Source organism: Schistocerca nitens, chromosome 2 (assembly GCF_023898315.1).
Source record: "Schistocerca nitens isolate TAMUIC-IGC-003100 chromosome 2, iqSchNite1.1, whole genome shotgun sequence".
Taxonomy (NCBI): domain Eukaryota; kingdom Metazoa; phylum Arthropoda; class Insecta; order Orthoptera; family Acrididae; genus Schistocerca; species Schistocerca nitens.
Window position 1 is genome coordinate 318,567,366 of NC_064615.1, and position 20,259 is coordinate 318,587,624.

Below are 20,259 nucleotides of genomic sequence, written 5' to 3' on the forward strand. Positions count from 1 at the left end.
CATGCTCTTGTAAGTGCAAGTGCTGAATAAACCTTCATTAAGTGAAGTTATTGTTCGTCATTCATCTACTTACACCTTCTACGTGACATTATTCTGGTGGAGGTGTCGGGTATTGGAACTTGTGATACCGCACATTATCGATGACACAGTGGCTCCCATCGATCCACAACAGAGCTACCATTTACGTGGCGAAAAGCCTGAGTTCGAGCCCTCTTCAACAGATCGCAATCTATCAGAGACAGAAGAAGAAGAGCATGTTACGATGACAGCAAATGTGTACCACCACGTGAAACATCCTTCTGGGTTCTCTGGTGATGATGGCGAAGATCCAAACAAGTGGCTGAAGGTATATGAGCCCATAGCCAAATTTAACAGATGGGATGACACCGTGTGTTTGGCTAACATTTTTCTACTTGGGGGGCACTGCCATGCAATGGTATGAGAACAACGAGGAGAAGTTCACAAGCTGGGGAATATTCCAGGCGGAACTGCGCAAGTACTTTGGTGACACACGAGGACAGAAGTGCAAGGCTGAAGATTAATTAAAGTGCAGGGCACAGCATCCAGGAGAAACGACAGTATCTCTATGGAACGGTATTCACAGTTGTTACAGACTATAATTCACTTTGTTGGTTGACAGGTCTTAAGGATCCAACAGGACGACTCGTCAGGTGGGCACTACGTCTTCAAGAGTATGACATTACCATAGTGTACAAAAGTGGAAGAAAACACCAAGATACCGACTGTCTCTCAAGAAACCCTGTGCAAGACCATCAAGACTTTGATGAAGATAGTGACTGTCTTGCTGCACTCCAGGATCTTTCTGCTGATCAGAAGGAGGATGCCAAGATATCTCAAATTATGGGGTCGACTGAAGCGTCCGATCCCACCCGTTGGCTTTGTGGCGTGTGATGTCACGACAGTGCGGAATTTAGTTTGTGAGAGTGGCGTGTTTGTAGGTGTCGTTTTGGTGTGATCGGTGGTGCTCTCTGGTGGTATGTTTATGTGTTGTGTGTTAGGTGATGTTTTTGGTTTGGTTTGCATGTGTAGCGTGTTTATAGGTAGCGTATTGTTGTGATTGGTGGTTCCCTCTGGTGGTGTGTTTATGGGTAGCATTTTACGTGGCATCTGGGGTTCATTTGCGTGGTAGCATTGCACGTGTGTGGTATCGATAGTGACTGTGCTTTCAGCGGAATATTTGTCAGTGAGTTAACGATTTTGGTTTTATTATGTCGACATTATTGTAGTTTTATTCTGTTCGTCGTGTGTGAGTTTTGGTAAATTGCTTTTTTTATGTCTTTGGTAGGTATGGATATGACTGGCAAGGTCAACAGTTTTCGGTTGTCGTGGGGGACAGTGCGTTGTCTCTAATAAAATTTCTTCAACTATTCAGATTTTTGGATGAAGTCGTGAAGTGTTCAGTGTGTTGTGAAGAAATGAGGCTTACTAAAGTTCCGGCTTCTCAGGCCAGGGACGGCTATATGTGGAGATGTCGTAAGAATAACAGGTCAAGGGAAGTGTTCGATTCCAATTTTGTTGGTTTGTTGTGTTTTTTTTTTAGGTAGTGATGATTTGTGGACGTGGTTGTATTTTTGGGTTTTATGATTTGGTGTCGATAGTTTCTGATGACCTAAATAGGTTGAGGGAAGTGTTCAATTCCAATTTGTGGGATCGGGAGCTGCTGTTGAGCTATATAGGTCAAAGGAACTTCTCTATTCCAATTTGTGGGATCGGGAGCTGCTGTTGAGCTATATAGGTTTCTGATTCCGTAGGATATTGTGTTTAGCGGAATTCAAGGAGTTTTGTGTTGTCGGTTTCTTTTGTTGTTTTGTGTGGTTTGGTATGGTGGTGTGTGTCTAAATTTGTTAATATTTACTTTGTCCCCACCCAAAAACCCCCAATTTCCCACCCTTGTCCCATTAGTTTCATTAGGTTTTTGTGGAACATGTGTGTGTTGGTTTTTCAATGTATTTTCATGTTTGTGGTCATGTTTACGTAATGACGTCGTAGGTGCCATATTGGAGTCATAGTGTACGGCTGTTTCCGCTATATTTGTGATGTCATGGGTCAAAGCAGACTGGTGGAATCAGATGCTTCTGTATTTCCTTATTGCCTTAAATCGGTCAGAGGATGTGAAAGGGCAATTTAAGGTAGTTAATGGATTACTTTGCAAGAAAAAATTTCATCCGTTTGTAAAGAGGTGGCTACCAGTGATTCCCAAACACATGTGCGTAGATGTTCTACAGAAATTCCATGACACAGCTGAGGCTGGACATTTAGGATTTATTAAGACATACAATAGAATCTGCAAGAGATTTTTCTGGCCAGGTTTATTTAGGAGTGCCCGCAACAATGTGTCGCACTGTCGAGAGTGCCAGAGGAGAAAAGCAGTTCCTCAGAAACCACCTGGCCGACTAATACGAATTCCACCAGCAGAAACGCCTTTCCAGCATTTTGGGATTGACCTCCTCGTACGATTTCCAATGTCTACTAGTTGCAATAGATGGATTATTGTTTGCATTGACTATCTGGCACGCTATGCCATTACAAAAGCCATGAAACCAGTCGAAGTATTTGAGGTAGCCAAATTCATCGTAGAAGACATTGTATTAAAACATGGTGCCCCAAGGTCGTTAATTACAGATCGAGGGAAAGTTTTTCAATCGAATTTTGTGACAGAGATAAACCGTCGATGCGGCATTACTCATCACATGATGACTGTCTGCCATCCACTAACAGGCTTACTGAACGCCTTAATAAGACCTTGGCCGATATGGTATCAATGTTCATCATTGTTGAGCAGAGCACCTGGGATGAGGTGCTAACCTTTTGTGACGTTTGCCTACAACACCACCAAACAAGACACCACAGGATTCACCCCATTTTTCCTGGTGCATGGGCGTGAGGCGATGACGACTTTAGACACTGTGTTTCCGTCACATCCTGATGACGTGGACGACAACTACATCAGCCAGGCGTTAACCAGAGCTGAGGAAGCTCGGCAGTTAGCTCGACTCCACACGCTGCAGGCTCAAGAAAATGATTGCCAAAGTTATGACGCGAGGCACCGTCCTGTTGTCTACCAGCCTGGTGCCTCGTCTGGATCTTCACTCCTGTTCAGAAGGTTGGTCTCTCTGACAAGCTCCTCAGGGGCTACTTTGGACCTTATAAGGTTGTAAGACAGTTGACTGATGTTACTTATGAAGTTGAAGATTTTGACCCCGACACAAGACGACGAAAGGTCAGAGATACGGTCCACATCCTTCAAATGAAGCCCTATAAGGATCCTGCAACCCAGGGTAAATTTGAAGCTCCAGCGACAGGCAACAAGCAGAAAGGTGACGAAGAATGTAGCGGCAAGGGATATTCTAAGAAGATCACTGCCAGGTCGAGCATCAGTCTTCGGGAGTCAGAGTATGCGGGACTGATAACCCGTTCCCGGACTATAGGACGTAACACCAAGACGCTGTTCTGTTAAGGAGGGAGTAATGTTGCAGAAGAAGCTGAGTAGCACAGTCGCTGTAGTGTAGTGGCTATGATACTAGACTGTTGCATGGAGGGTTGTGAGTTCAAAACTCACCTGAACTGTAAAATTTTAATTTCTATATTCAGTTCGAGTACATTCTAGAAGTATCCACAAATGGCAAGAATCATTGTACTGGAATGTTCTGTAGCTATATACATACTGTATCTAAAAACAAAAATGATGTAACTTACCAAACGAAAGCGTTGGCATGTTGATAGGCACACAAACAAACACAAATACACACACAAAATTCAAGCTTTCGCAACCAACGGTTGCTTCATCGGGAAAGAGGGAAGGAGAGGGAAAGATGAAAGGATGTGGGTTTTAAGGGAGAAGGTAAGGAGTCATTCCAATCCCGGGAGCGGAAAGACTTACCTTAGGGGGAAAAAAGGACAGGTATACACTTGCACACACACACACACACGTGTGTGGTCACAATTTATGGCTAGTTTGAATGGCATATGCATCAGATCTCTCACCATTCTTAAGTGTATGAAAAAACAAGCCATCAAAATCATCTGCAACATGAAACAATCTTTACCATCCTCTGCTTCATGCATGAAATATTCTGAACCTACTTTACCTATGGAACAATAATATTTGTAAGAGAATAGCTTTGAACCTGGGACACTTCTCAATAAATAGTTCTGTGCACAATCACAGCACCAGAAGATGCTCTAACATTGATGTCTCCCAGATCAAAATGTCTGCTTATTAAAGAAGTCGACTAATGTTGCACATCTTACTACACTACATCAAACTGGAAAAGAATAAAAGACTATTCAAAATTGAGTTAGTTATTTCTAAGGGACCACTATTTTTATTCTGTAAATGAAGTGAAAACTTGTGATGAAAAGTTGGGTACTTTACATTCAGTTATGTTAATCTCTTACCCTGGGGATTAAAGGTCAAGCAGTAAATGCTGTAATGAAAAGTTCATGCAAATTTTCCTTTAATGCAACCTTGCAGTGCTGCTTTCAGCACTGTAAAAATAGCGAAAAAGCAATATGTAGCCCAGTCAGAGGTGTTTCCCCCCCCCCCCCCCCTCTAGATACAGATCCACAAGAAACAGAGTTCTAATCCTGGTCCACCCTTCCATATATAGATTTTCTGTGGTTTCATCCAGTCGCTTTAGTAAAATGTAATAATGGTTTCTTCAATGCTGGCACGGTTAATCCTCCCTTCCATTGGTATCTAGTAGCACTCTTCTGTAATGTTCTTTCTATTTTTGAAATATTGAACAGTTACATTCCTTCCTTCATGCCAAGATGCAGAGTGTGAAAACACACTCTAACACAAAGAAACAATGCACCACAAAGGAATCATCTGAATGGGATGGAAACCTGTAGTGTGATGCACATGTAGAGACAAACGAGTTATAACTGTTTTAGAAAGCTTCTAAAATGGAACAAGTCACTAACACTTTGATACACCTGTGGCCCCTATACAAGAATTTTATCGGGTTGGCATTGAGTGATAGAATTGGTGGATGTCCTTCTGAGGGATATCATGCTAAATTCTGACTAATTTACATGTTAGATCATCAAAATCCTAAGCTGTTTGGAGGACCCTGCCCATAATGCTCCAAACATTAGAGAAAGATCTGGCAAAGTTACTGGCCAAGGTAGCGTTAAGGAAGCACAAAGACAAAAAGTAGAAAATCTCACTGGAGGACATCGAAACATGGTGTGGAATATTGTCGACGCACCACTGTGTTGTAAGGGTGCCACAGATAACTACCAAGGGATCCTGCCATGAAAATCACTCCTGGTTCTCGGTTTGTATGGCGGGTGACAGTCAGGATGGTATCCCACTGCTGCCTTAGACGTCTCCAGACATGTGTTCGGCCTGGAATCTATATCTACATCGACATCTGCATACGTACTCTGCAAGCCACGTGCGGTGTGTGGCGGAGGGAACCCTATACTACAGCTAGTCACTTCCTTTCCTGTTCCACTCGCAGATAGAGCAAGGGAAAAATGACTGTCTATATGCCTCCATATGAGCCCTAATTCTCATATCGTATCTTTGTGGTTCCTACACAAAATGTATTATGGCGGCAGTAGGATCGTTCTGCAGCCAGCTACAAATGTTGGTTCTCTAATCTTTCTCAGTAATGTCCCTCAAAATGAATGTCTTCTTCCCTCCAGGGATTCTCACTTGTCCCGAGGCATATCCACAACACTTGCATGCCGATTAGACCTACCAGTAATAAACTGCAGCTTGCCTCTGAATTCCTTCAATGTATTTTTTCAATCTGACCTTATACAGATACTAAACATTCGAGCTGTACTCAATAATAGGTCACACTAGTGTCCTATATGCTATCTCTTTTACAGATAAACCACACTTTTTAGAATTCTCTCAATAAACTGAAGTCAACCATTCGCCTTCCCTACCACAATCCTCACATTCTCTTTCCATTTCATATTGCTTCACAACATTATGCTCAGATATTTAAACGACGTGATTGGGTCAAGCAGTTTGTTTTCCACTCATCCGCATTAACTCACATTTTTCTACATTAAGACCCAGCTGTCATTCATCACATCAACTAGAAATTTTTTCTAGGTCTTCTTGTGTCAACCTACAGTCACTTATCTTTGACACCTTCCTGTACACCACAGCATCATCAGCGAACAACTGCAGATTGCTGCCCACACTGTGTGCCAGGTCAGTTATGTATATAGAAAATAGCAACGGTCTTATTAGACTTTTCTGGGGCGCTCCTGATGTTACCCCTATCTCTGATGAACACTCGCTGTCAAGGACAACGTACTAGGTTCTATTACTTAAGAAGTCTTCAAGCCAGTCACATATCTGGGAGCCTATTCCGTAATCAGGTACCTTCATGAACAGTCTGTAGGGGGGTACCGTGTCAAATGCTTTTTGGAAATCTAGAAATATGGAATTAGCCTGCTGCCCTTCATCCATAGTTGGCAGTATATCATTGAAAAAAGAGCTAGCTGGGTGTTGCACGAGCGATACTTTCTAGAGCCATGCTGATTCTTGAACATGACCTTTTCATTTTCTAGGAAATTATTATATTTGAACTTAGAATGTGCTCTAGAATTCTGCAACAAACTGGTGTTAAGGATATTGGTCTGCAATTTTGCAGGCCTGTTCTTCTGCCCTTCTTATATACAGGAGTCACCTGCACAATTCCAGTCACTTGGAACTTTGCACTTGTTGAGAGATTTGCGATAAATGCAGACTAGGTACGAGGCAGTGATGTAGAGTAGTCATTGTAAAACCGAATTGGGATTCCATCCTGACCTTTTGGCTTATTTGTTTTCAATTCTTTCAGTCATTTCTCTATACCAGGGATGCTTATTACTATGTTATCCATACAGGACTCTGTGTAATTGTCAAAAGATGGTATGTTTATATGATTCTACTGCATGAACAATTTCTGAAACTTGGAATTTAAAACTTTGGCCTTCCTTTTGCTATCTTCTACTGCCAAACCAGACTGGTCAATGAGTGACTGAGTGGAAGCCCTAGACCCACTTAGCGATTTTAGATAGGACTAGAGTTTTTTAGTGTTTTCCGCCAGATCTTTAACCGAGGTAATGTTGGTAGCTGTCGCATGCTTCACGCATAGATCTTTTCACAGAATCTACGAATCTCTAGTAATCTATGCCTGTCATCATTTGTGCATCCTCTTTTGAACCAAGAGTGCAACAGCCTTTGCTTCCTTAGTATTTACCGAATTTTGTTATTAAACCATAGTGGATCTTTTCCATCCTTAATCTACTTACTAGGCACATACTTGTCCAGAGCCTGATTTACAATCTGTTTAAACTTTGCCCATAATTCCTCTATGACCATCATTCTGGAACTAAATGATTGCAGTTCATTGTCTAAGTGAACTGCTAACAACTGATTATCTGCTCTTTCTGGCAGAAACACTCTCCTAGTTTTTTTGACTGATTTATTAATTTTTTTAACCATAGTCGCTGTGATATCATTATCACTAATCCCCGTCTCTATACTGATGCTATCGATAAGGTCCAGCCTGTTTGTAGCTACAAGGTCCAAAATACTTCTGTTGCATGTTGACTGCTGTCATTGACTGGAGTAGGATTGTCTTCAGTGATGAGTCCTGCTTAGAATTGACCCCTGATGACCAGCAAAAACGAGTCTGGAGATGGCCTGGACATTGATTGGATACAAACATGACTGTCGCTGGCCATATATCCCGACAATCGCAAGTGGTGGTCTCGGGTGCCATTTCATTCATAGCAGGACCCCTTTGGTTGTAATCCGCGGTATTCTTACAGCACACTGTGGTGCATCCACAATATTCCACACCTTGTTTTATTGTCCTTCATGGCAAGCCAACCTGGTCTTACACTTCAGCAAAATAATGCTCATCCACATGTGGCGAAAGTTTCTATGGCTTGTGTTTGTGCTTGCCAGACCTCACCTTGCCCAGCATGGTCGCCGGACTTATTCCCAATTGAGAACATTTGGAGCATTGTGGGCAGGAACAGTGTGCTCAATTTATGAAAGCTCTTTCTCTTGAATAAATCAACTAGTTTTTCTGAAATTGCGATCCTGTGTTTGACTGTAGATGTGCATGACATCTAGTGATTTTCATCCTATCCAGATAATTCCTTCATAATGGGATTTTTTATTAATTTTTTAGTTTATTTTAAATTGTGATTTTAATGACTGTTCATTTTGATTTGAGAGTTTATTAAACAATTGTTTTGTTAAACTTCCTGAAGTGTAAAACATATCAACCCAAGATTACATTAAAACACACATGTTTTAATCATTTATATGAACTCTTAACTTTACTTGCACATACAGCACAATAACACAACTGTTTCTATTTTCTGGAATCTTGTGCCAGATAAGTTTAGTGTGTTTAATGCTACACTTTGTGGTTCACAAAACTCTGAAAAGAATATGACTTGCTCATACCAATGGAGTGCTTTTAATCTGCTGAAACTACCTGTAGTGCATATGAAATGTGAAGCTGAAATATATATTTCCTTAGTTGAGCAACTGATTTGCAGTCCTTGTGGTGTCTTATTTCCAGTAATGGATGCACTAAAACACTGTATTTTCCAGCTGAGGTTTCTTGTGCCCAGGTTGTCATCTGCCTTGTATTGTTTTACCATACTTACGTATTGTTCACAATAGTTGTACATACAGTCAGAATTTTGCGGTATTTATGTGTATAAAGTAGCAACATTTTATTTTATTTTATTTTTGTCTAGATTTCTAGTTATTTATTTTTGTTGATTGTATATGTGATCTATTCACCAGTTATTATTACTTAATTGATTTCGTTTTCACTCTTAATAATACTTGACTGCCACCCTTGCTACCAGTGTACTACTGATCAACATTTTATTCATTTTTGACATTGAATTTAGACAGTGCTGCAGAGAAATATGCTGTTTAGATTACGAAAATATTTATTTTCAATATCAATCTGATCTGAAAGCTGTTAATATATATTCCACCCTTCAATCCTGTTATATGTTACAGATCTCAGTAGCCTACAATAAAATTACTAAAATGAGATTTGCATTGTTGTTTCAGTTATTGCATCATAATATAGACATCGTTGAACGGAAACCTAATGGTCTACAGGGAGGAGTCTTGAATATCAAGTGTAAGGACTTTAGAATAATTCAACTAGAAATCAATTCCACTGATGATTTTACTAAGGTGGCTTTTTCTATAGAAAAGCTGTCTTCCATTGGTAAGTTATTTTCATACCTTTTAATATTTCTTTAATAAATCTACCATTTAATCACTATTATTAATTGACTTATGTTTAAGTGATTTATGAACACTGGATATATAATTTTGACACAGAGGGTTTTTGTCTAAGAAACTTAAATACCATAATGTGATGACATAGGCACTTGAGTTGGCAAAATAATTGTTTGATGGCAAAGGAAACAAAGTATGTAATTAAAATGGTGAAAAAATTATTAATAATAATTTATTATAAGATAGCCAACTATTTGGCCTGAAATGCGTTGTGACCAAATACACAGGGGCAAAACCTAGGGATGTATAGTAGTGTAGTATGTGATATGATAGAGAAAAAAAAATATTAACTTCAGTTCCTAAGTGTAATTTAGTCCTTTACAGAACCCAAATTCTCAGATTTCTTTCTGCAACTAAAACAATTAGAAAGAAATGCTTAGTAAACTAGAAAAAAAGCATTATGGAATATGTCAAATAAGAAATCAAAATATTTACTCGCGTGCATAAGAGTGTAGAAGACATGTGGTTGAAGTTTAAAAGAGTAGTTGTCCAGGGCACATGATATATAATGGAAAATCCAGGATGGGATGTAACAATACCAGAGAAGGAAAGTTGCTACTCACCATATAACGGAGATGCTGAGTCGCAATAGGTATTACAAAACGATTCACACAATTATAGCTTTTGGCCATTATGGCCTTTGTCAGCAGTAGACACACACACACACACATACACACACACACACACACACAACTTGCAAACACGTCTGCAATCTCAGAGAGCTGAAACCACACTGTGAACAGCAGCACCAGTGCATGATGGGAGTGACGACTGAGTGGGGGTAAGGAGGAGGCTGGGGTGTTGAGAGGGAGGGATAGTATGGTGGGAGTGGCAGACAGTGAAGTGTTGCAGTTTAGACGGAGGGCAGGAGAGAAGGTGCGGAGGGGGGAGGGGGGTAAGTACTGGAAAGGAGAGAAATAAAAAGAAATTGAAAGACTGGGTGTGGCGATGAAATGATGGCAGTGTAGTGCTGGAATGGGAACAGGGAGGGGGCTGGATGGGTGAGGACAGTGACTAACGAAGGTTGAGGGCAGGAGGGTTACAGGAACGTAGGATGTATTGCAGGGAAAGTTTCCACCTGCGCAATTCAGAAAAGCTGGTGTTGGTGGGAAGGATCCATATGACACAGGCTGTGAAGCTGTCATTGAGATGAGGGATATCGTGTTTGGCAGCATGTTCAGCAACAGGGTGGTCCACTTGTTTCTTAAGCACAGTTTGTCAGTGGCCATTCATGCGGACAGACAGCTTGTTGGTTGTCATGCCTACATAGAATGCAGCACAGAGGTTGCAGCTTAGCTTGTAAATCACATGACTGGTTTCACAGGTAGCCCTGCCTTTGATGGGAAGCTGATGTTAGTGACCGGATGGGAGTAGGTGGTGGTAGGAGGATGTATGGGACAGGTCTTATTTCTAGGTCTATTACAGAGGTATGAGCCATGAGGTAGGGATTGGGAGCACGGGTTGTGTAAGGGTGGACAAGTATATTTTGTAGGTTCGGTGGAGAGCAGAATACCACTGTAGAAGGGGTGGGAAGGATAGTGGGGAGGACATTTTTGATTTCGGGGCACGACGAGAGGTAATCGATACCCTGGCAGAGAATGTAATTCAGTTGGTCTAGTCCTGGATGGTACTGAGTTGCGAGGGGGATGCTCCTCTGTGGCCGGACTGTGGGACTTTGGGAGGTGGTGGGAGACTGGAAAGATAAGGCACGGGAGATTTGTTTTTGTACAAGGATGGGAGGATAATTACGGTCAGTGAAGGCTTCAGTGAGACCCTCGGTATATTTTGAGAGGAATTGCTCGTCACTGCAGATGCGACGACCATGGATGGCTAGGCTGTATGGAAGGGACTTTTGGGTGCAGAATACGTGGTAGCTGTCGAAGTGGAGGTATTGCTGGTGGTTAGTAGGTTTGATATGGATGGAGGTACTGATGTAGCCATCTCTGAGGTGAAGGTTAACATCTAGGAAGGTGGCTTGTTGGGTTGATTAGGACCAGGTGAAGCAAATTGGGGGAGAAGTTGTTGAGGTTCTGGAGGACTGTGAATAATAAGTTGAAGGTGTTGGTCTATGAGAGCAGAGATTCTCTCAGTGGGGGCACAGTAACCAGCCACAGGGGGCGTCCTCGGTGGTTGGGTTTATGGACTTTAGGAAGCATGTAGAAGGTGGGAGTGCGGGGAGCGGTAGGGGTAAGTAGAGAGATGGACTCTGGGGAGAGGTTCTAAGATGGGCCTTATGATTTGAGTAGTGACTGGAGATCCTGCTGGATTACTGGAATGTAAACACTTTTTCCCCACCAACCCGACCAATCAGACTCAACCAAAGACCAATATTGAACCTTGCCTAACTCAGTTCACTCCTCCATCCAACTGTGATCCACCCCCACTGCCTCCAAACCAACCCCTGTTAACGTTCCAGAATTTCTTAACCTCGAGCCTTGTCTCAACGTCATTCCCCAAATCCTTCAACATGCAAACTAACCTTACATCCACAGAAAGAACTGCAGTCCACCATCTAAAAACTGATCCCGACCTTATAATCCTACCTGCTGACAAAGGCTCCACCACCGTTGTTTTGAACAACAAGGATTACGTGGCAGAAGGACTCCATCAGCTGTCAGATACTTCCTCCTACAAACAATGCCACAGTGATCCCATTCCAATAATCCGGCAGGATCTCCAGTCACTACTCAAATCCTTAGGCCCATCCCAGAACCTCTCCCCAGAGTCCATCTCTCTACTTACCCCTACCGCTCCCTGCACTCCCACCTTCTACATGCTTCCTAAAGTGCATAAACCCAACCACGCAGGACGCCCCCTGTGGCCGGTTACTGTGCCCCCACTGAGAGAATCTCTGCTCTCATAGAACAACACCTTCAACTTATTACCCAGAACCTATCATCCTATATAAAAGATACCATCCATTTCCTCGACCGACTCTCCACAGTTTCTGTCCCTTTACCACACGGTGCCCTGCTCGTCACTATTGATGGCACCTCCCTGTACACTAACATTCCTAATGCCCATGGCCTTACTGCTATTGAACACTGCCTTTACAGATGCCCTATGGATTCCAAACCAACAACTGCCTTCCTAGTCTCCAGGACCAACAGTATCCTCACCCACAATTACTTCTTCTTTGAAGGCATTACCTACAAACAAATCTGCGGTACAGCTATGGGCACCCGCATGGCACCATCCTATGCTCATCTATTCATGGGCCATCTAGAGGAATCCTTCCTAAAAGCCCAGAATCCTAAACCCCTCACCTGGTTCAGATTCATTGATGACATCTTTGCTATCTGGATTGAAGGTGAGGACACCTTATTCACATTCCTCCAGAACCTCAACAACTTCTCCCCCATTTGCTTCACCTGGTCCTACTCAACCCAACAAGCCACCTTCCTAGATGTTAACCTTCACCTCAGAGATGGCTACATCAGTACCTCCATCCATATCAAACCTACTAACCACCAGCAATACCTCCACTTCGACAGCTACCATGTATTCTGCACCCAAAAGTCCCTTCCATACAGCCTAGCCATCCATGGTCGTCGCATCTGCAGTGATGAGCAATTCCTCTCAAAATATACCGAGGGTCTCACTGAAGCCTTCACTGACCGTAATTATCCTCCCATCCTTGTACAAAAACAAATCTCCCGTGCCTTATCTTTCCAGTCTCCCACCACCTCCCAAAGTCCCACAGTCCGGCCACAGAGGAGCATTCCCCTCGCAACTCAGTACCATCCAGGACTAGACCAACTGAATTACATTCTCTGCCAGGGTATCGATTACCTCTCGTCGTGCCCCGAAATCAAAAATGTCCTCCCCACTATCCCTCCCACCCCTTCTACAGTGGTATTCTGCTCTCCACCGAACCTACAAAATATACTTGTCCACCCTTACACAACCCGTGCTCCCAATCCCTACCTCATGGCTCATACCTCTGTAATAGACCTAGAAATAAGACCTGTCCCATACATCCTCCTACCACCACCTACTCCCATCCGGTCACTAACATCAGCTTCCCATCAAAGGCAGGGCTACCTGTGAAACCAGTCATGTGATTTACAAGCTAAGCTGCAACCTCTGTGCTGCATTCTATGTAGGCATGACAACCAACAAGCTGTCTGTCCGCATGAATGGCCACTGACAAACTGTGCTTAAGAAACAAGTGGACCACCCTGTTGCTGAACATGCTGCCAAACACGATATCCCTCATCTCAATGACAGCTTCACAGCCTGTGTCATATGGATCCTTCCCACCAACACCAGCTTTTCTGAATTGCGCAGGTGGAAACTTTCCCTGCAATACATCCTACGTTCCTGTAACCCTCCTGCCCTCAACCTTCGTTAGTCACTGTCCTCACCCATCCAGCCCCCTCCCTGTTCCCATTCCAGCACTACACAGCCATCATTTCATCGCCACACCCAGTCTTTCAATTTCTTTTTATTTCTCTCCTTTCCAGTACTTACCCCCCTCCCCCCTCCGCACCTTCTCTCCTGCCCTCCGTCTAAACTGCAACACTTCACTGTCTGCCACTCCCACCATACTATCCCTCCCTCTCAATGCCCCAGCCTCCTACTTAGCCCCACCCAGTCGCCGCTTCCATCATGCACTGGTGCTGTTGCTCTCAGTGTGGTTTCAGTTGTCTGAGACCTCAGACGTGTGTGCAAGTTGTGTTTGCATGAGTGTGTGTGTGCATGGGTGTATGTGTGTCTATTGCTGACAAAGGCCTTAATGGCCAAAAACTATAATTGTGTGAATCGTTTTGTTGTGCATATCGTGACTCAGCATCACCGCTATACTGTAAAGGAAAGTATTATAAGATGTACATAAGACAAACAATGCTTCTGTAGAGGAAGTGATGTTTATCAACAAGTTACCACAACAAGAGGTTTCACATTGTGACCAATGAGTTGAAACCATTAAAGAAGTCTCTATTTCTTAGTTGGAACTGTTTGTTTAGGAGGCCATCTTTCCTTATCATGTGTTTAAAAATATCTAATTCCTCCAATACATGCAATCTCCACCCTTTCTTTTCTTTATGAAGAATCTCATGTCTTCTACTCTTTTTGGTTTATGACCTGGCATTAACGAGTGTTTTGCAAACATAGAATTATGGATATTGGTGCCTCTTTTAACCCAACAGGTGTTCTTTGTATCCAAAGGTTAAAGCCCTCTCCATTTGCGCAAAATAAAGCAGAATCATGCATCACATGTAATTCTGTATACACCTGAACTGCATAAGGAATCATTTGCAATTTTTAATATTATTGCAGGCTTTATGGCTGAATGAAAAAGGCCATCTTGTGGGAGTGGGGGAGGGGGGGCATTGAGTCAAATGCTATAATTTGATTTGCACTAATTTGTTTGTAGAAAATATCAAAACCTGTTCTAAAAAAAGAAAAAAATTACAATGTCACACACTTAAGGAGGGATACTTTGCTCTAAAGGAGTATGATTTTTATACACAGATCAGGATTCGGGCAAAAGAAAGCTATTTTTACCAGCTATTGTCCAAACATCAATGCTCATACCTCGGTTGTGGTTCTCGTACGCCCATTTTCCCACTCTTACTCGCTGTGACGTAAATATTACCTACTACCCTTGCAAGATCACACACATGAGAAAGAATCATAGGGGGCAGAGCACATCTAACTTCTTGCATCTAACTTTCCAGCCAATTCACCATCCAGATTAACAGTTGGCAAACTGTATACAAATGCGTTGAGGAGTTGATGTTAGTTGATCTTGATATAACAGTCTTGGTACCTCTAATATCCAGGGTTCCATTCACATGCCTTTCCTCTTCAAATCCTGATTGGTTGGAGTTGGAAATAAATTCCTTACTGAACAATGGGATAAGTTTGTTTAGATCATCTACAAATTTTTGAGCCAATATCTGCAGTTTGCTGTGCATCATCAAATTGATACCTTGTTTGAAATTTCATTATCTTATGTCTTCCAGTTCTGTAGCATTGTTTGAAGTTGTGCAACTATCTACTGCTTCCCTTCAAATCACTGCAATCTATATCGAACGCTGTTTTATGCACATAACGTAGTAGGTTACTTCATGCACTTTCTGTAAATTGTATCAGACATCCTTTAAATGCACAAACGCCATTCTTTTTGTAACAAGTGTGCCTTGTGCTCTCTTAAAACTCCATAGTTTTTCTTATGCACTACACGGTCATATTGCTGCAGACTCATTCAATAATTTTTTTTACTATGCTTCAGATGATGTTCCATGTACATAATTATGTTTAGTACCCTCTTCATGGATAACAATTGTCCTTTGCTACATTTTACTGGCAACAGGCTTGACATCTGTTTCAATATCACTTTCACTTGTTAAGCACATATCTTCCTCATTGTATTCTTCATGTAAGTTGTCCACACAGTCGACTGTATTTGACACCACACATTCCACTGACTCACCTTGCAGGAACACTAATATTTCATCTGCCACTTCTTTCTTACTTTGCGAAATTCCTTGGGTTCCTTTCAGACAATATGGGGGTGTCAAATGCCATAAACATTATTGGCCTCTTGTGACCTCACAGTCGAAGGATTCCTTGTAAATACAGCAATAAATCAGACTGTTACTCTCAAGTCTATAACTATGCATTAAGTAGGCATGATTTTATTTCTGAAGAATAAGGTGGACAATAGTTCTGCACAGCCAGAAGTCGCCCTATTTAGGATGTGAAACCCTCGCAACTGAACATCAACTCTGGTGTTATGAACAGCTCTGCATAGTACTAGAATTTATTTGGGTTTTTTTGAAAGATCTTGCAACAGTATTCTGCTACAGTGGTCACTGAAGACTTCACACATTGCTCTGTTGACATGCAGACAAATTTCACTCAGCAGCTCTCTGTCTGTAGCCCTATACCTTGTTTGATAACTATTATGCAGCAGTTTATACTTCTTTAGGAGTTTCTTTATAGTGATTTTATACCATAGAGGGTCCCTTCCATCCAAAATGTTCTGCTGAGTACATATGTCTCCTGTTCATGGTCAGATATTCTTTTAAGCTTTGTCATGTGCCAAAAGTGTTAAGTTTGTCAGGGATGGTAATAATTGTTGCTACAACTGCCTCAGAGTCACAAATCCAGTTTCAGTATGAACATCCTCAAATAGGCCAAGTCTTTTTGTTGCCATTATATCTAATATATTTCCATCATGAGTGGAGTTCTGAATTATCTGTTCTGGGTAGTTCTCAGGGAAGGCATTTAGTAATGTTTCACAGGAAGTCCTGTCACATCCACCACTAGCAAACTTGTAACTAGCCCAGTTGATTGTTAGTTGATTAAAGGCTCCTCCAATGATGTCGGTATGATTGAGGAACTTACTTACAAGTGAACTGGGTTTTCTGTATAATTTCTGGTTGGTGTAGATCAATTCTAAACATTGAGGGTTATAACCACACCATATGCATACCTTTACCAATCAGTTATCCACAGCAAAAATAACTTGGATAATTATTGCACAATCACCTGTGTTTATAACTATAAAATAAGAGCAGTTAGTTACTAGTTCACTCTGTAGGAGCAGTTTATCATAGTTGCCTCTCCATATTTTGACTCATTCCATACTCAGAGAGTAAATGAGTAAAAGCAAATCATTTATTTTTAAGCATTTACACAAAAAGTTAGAATAGGTAGTTTCAGAATTTAACAGAAATTATTATTATTTTTGTCTGTGGTGATGGTGGTGGTGGTGGTGGTAGTAGTAGTAGTAGTAGTAGTAGTAGTAGTAGTATTATAACTTCCGCAGGATACGGTGGTAGATGTGCAGTGACGTGTTTTTGTCCAAAGCGGTGGGCAAATTCATTCATTTGTTCGGAAGGGGAGGTCGATAAGTGTTTTCTACTTTTCGGCCTGTCAGCAATGACGGAATTGAGGCACGCACCCTGCAGTCTTTCTCAAACAAATTTATAGAAATTTTTCAGTAAAAAAAATCATTTTTGTTTTTCTTATAGCTTTATACGTCAGGTTCGTGATGATGTGCCCATCATTTCGTTAATGGTCATAGTTATTGTGGTATTTACATGAAAGTAAGACATTGTGCAAAACTCGGTAAAGTGTGCGATGAAAAATAGAGATCACTATAATTTGGTGTTTTGTGGACATTATATAATAAGTTGTTGCATATGAAATATAGCTTATATATTGAATTTGTCGTTAGACTTGGGTAGAGGTATCTATCAGTCACCAATCGTGAGAAAATTGATCTGATGTGGCACACTCATTTGCAACAGTGCCAAGCCTGCAATGAAGCCAAAGTGAAATATCTACAACAGTCCTCATATTTCATAAACGGTTTCAGATACTGAAATGAGATTTTGGTAAATGACAACACGCAAAGAGGAGAGTATTTTACCATATCATTATTATGTAAAACTTCATTATCTACAATGTTATTCCAATAACTACAGACTTTTTCATTGAAAGAATGTAATTTTTAAGTGACACCAATAGCTGTTGAAACGAGAAATGCTATAGGTTGTGGAACAACATATGTGAAGACATTACACATTTTTTGCACTGTGTTTACTTTTCCTCAGTTTCTCATTTAATAAACTTAATGAACCACTGTTTAAGAATTCTCTCTAAGTTGCATCTGCACTATGTGCTAGTGAGGTGAGATAGTGTAAACTTCACTATGTGTTGGCAAAAGAAGCAAATTTTGACATGGCAACAGAGAAATGTGTAGATTTTACTCAAAATTTGCCACTCATGATGCTACTCTGAAAGTTACAAATAGTTAATAAGCCAGGTAAAAATAAATCTCTACATTTTCAATGGAATTCTTTTTAGGTGCTAACGAAAGCAGAGGTGACAGTAAATCTTTTTGAACGGTCGCCATGAAAGTTTGGGCGTGGTGGGGCCCCACTTAATATTTACAAAAAATGTGAGTGTAGGCTTCAGTTTAGAATGGAACTTTCCCCTCCAGCACCCAGCATTTGCCCTATAGCACTCTAAGTGACCCCCACCCCCCCTCCCCCCACCACCGATGGTCTCCCCATGCCACTGACTGTGCATCTGGCAGCCACGGCATTTTGTACAAGGGTATTGTATATGTCGTATTACAACTTAAGGAGGGGGGTGGGGGGGGGAGAATGTAATCTGGATATAGACTTCTTAGTCAGTTCTTCTGATTTTGCTCTCTGTTTCTCCTACTTCAACAGTGAGCAACTGTTGCTCTTGAGCCCAGCAATTAGTGATCAAGCCCATGGGTACATTCAACAGATAATCCTTCCACAAAAAGATAGTAATGAACTGTAGAAATTGAGGTGAACAACCAAAACCAAGACACAGTGCCTTCTGGACAGAGGAGCATGAAAAAGCTCACTCATAAAGAATCAAAGGATCTTAGGTCTAGAAGGAAGAAAAGTTCACAGACAAATGCAACAAGGCCCAAATAAATAAATAATATATTTTAAAGCCAACAGAAGCAGTAGCTATTGGAGTAGAAATTCGTAAGCCCAACAAAACAGAGGAAAGACTTAGAGAAATGGCATCATTTCCTGTTGAGACAAGAAAGTCAGCCAGGTCAAAAATAGCTGAATGCAAACCACATAAGTAACGCAATGCTAGCAAATGTGATACCGTCAAACATTATAAATGGCAGACAAAGCATTTGTTAAGTTACAGATAATCATAGGAGACAGAATAACAGTCTAATGCGCCAAAACACATTTAACAGTAGTAAGAAACAAATAGTGTAGAAGAATTAAACCAAAGTTAAGAAGAAGCAGGAACAAAAACTGCAAAAATAAGACACAGACAGAAAGAACAACTAATAAATGTGTAAACGGTAGACAATTGAGGGGGAAGTAGATAGTAGGTACACAGTAACTGGAGAGATTAGAAGCTTAACGAGTTATGGGAACCAACCAATTACTCTAGGTTGTGGTCAAGTTCATTGGTGACCTTGAAGCTTAATCTTTGAATTATCCAGTTATGTTCAACCATTTCTTCTTTCTTGCCAGACGAAACTATCTTCTGTACTGGGCTATCTATCTGCCACTACCTGGCAGAAAGAAGTTGTTTGTTTCTTTGTGTGTTTGTATTTGTTGGAAGTTTAATTTTGAAGTTTCCTATATTTATAGCTAGATAGATAAAGAATATGATTGACACTCATTGACAGTTTTTTGTAGATTTTCAAAGATATTTTTGCTTAATGTTTCAAAACTGTATTGTCTACTGTGTATATTTGGAACTTTGTTCGAGGGGTGCTTTCAAATTTATTCTTCTCTTAATTTAATCACATCTATGTTTCAGAGGAACCAACGCTTCATTATCCATTTTTCTACCGTCCAATGTATCCTATACTGGAAGATGGTTGGACAGCATTCCGACCAGAAACTGAATTTTCAAAACTTGTTACAACATTGTCTGAAGAATGGCGCATCAGTTATATAAACAAAGATTTTAATGTAAGTTCATTGAAGATCTGAGAGAGACAGTTGCTTTGTGCATCACAAATCAATTTCTATCTGTAGATTACTTGACAATCTGTTCTCATAGTGGTCTTCTTTTATCTGTCAATCTTTCTCCACTTTGATCCCATAAGATTATTAAATTCATGATTTAATGTTCTTTTGTTACTTTTTTTCGTAATGCAATATGTTTTCATTTGCTTTATTGACGAAACTTTAGTTTGTCTGATATTTTATTTTGTGTTATTTTTGCAATTAATTTTGTTTCAAAGCCATGCTGTATAAGAAGAAATAAGTCAGAAATATTTGTGAAAACTAGGCTAGTGAGACTTTCATACTCCCACTTCCATTACATTGAGTATAATAAGTGTTACCATCATACCATTGCCCCTCATTTCACCTCAGAGTTGAGGTTAACAAGATTGCAAAATTTTTGCCTTAGTCCTGTAAGTATTGAAAAGCAACAAGAATTTTTCTTGCGCAACATAC

General features: G+C 40.9%; 1 protein-coding gene across 1 annotated transcript in view; it reads left to right on the forward strand.

Annotated features, from left to right (window-relative positions):
- The window catches only part of LOC126236097 (myotubularin-related protein 9), a 118,540-nt gene that overhangs the window by 12,436 nt on the left and 85,845 nt on the right, over positions 1-20,259 (forward strand). Inside the window, exons 3-4 of the mRNA XM_049945165.1 lie at positions 9,086-9,248; positions 19,613-19,767. Coding sequence (XP_049801122.1) covers positions 9,086-9,248; positions 19,613-19,767 — 318 coding nt within the window. The remainder of the gene's footprint in view (positions 1-9,085; positions 9,249-19,612; positions 19,768-20,259) is intronic.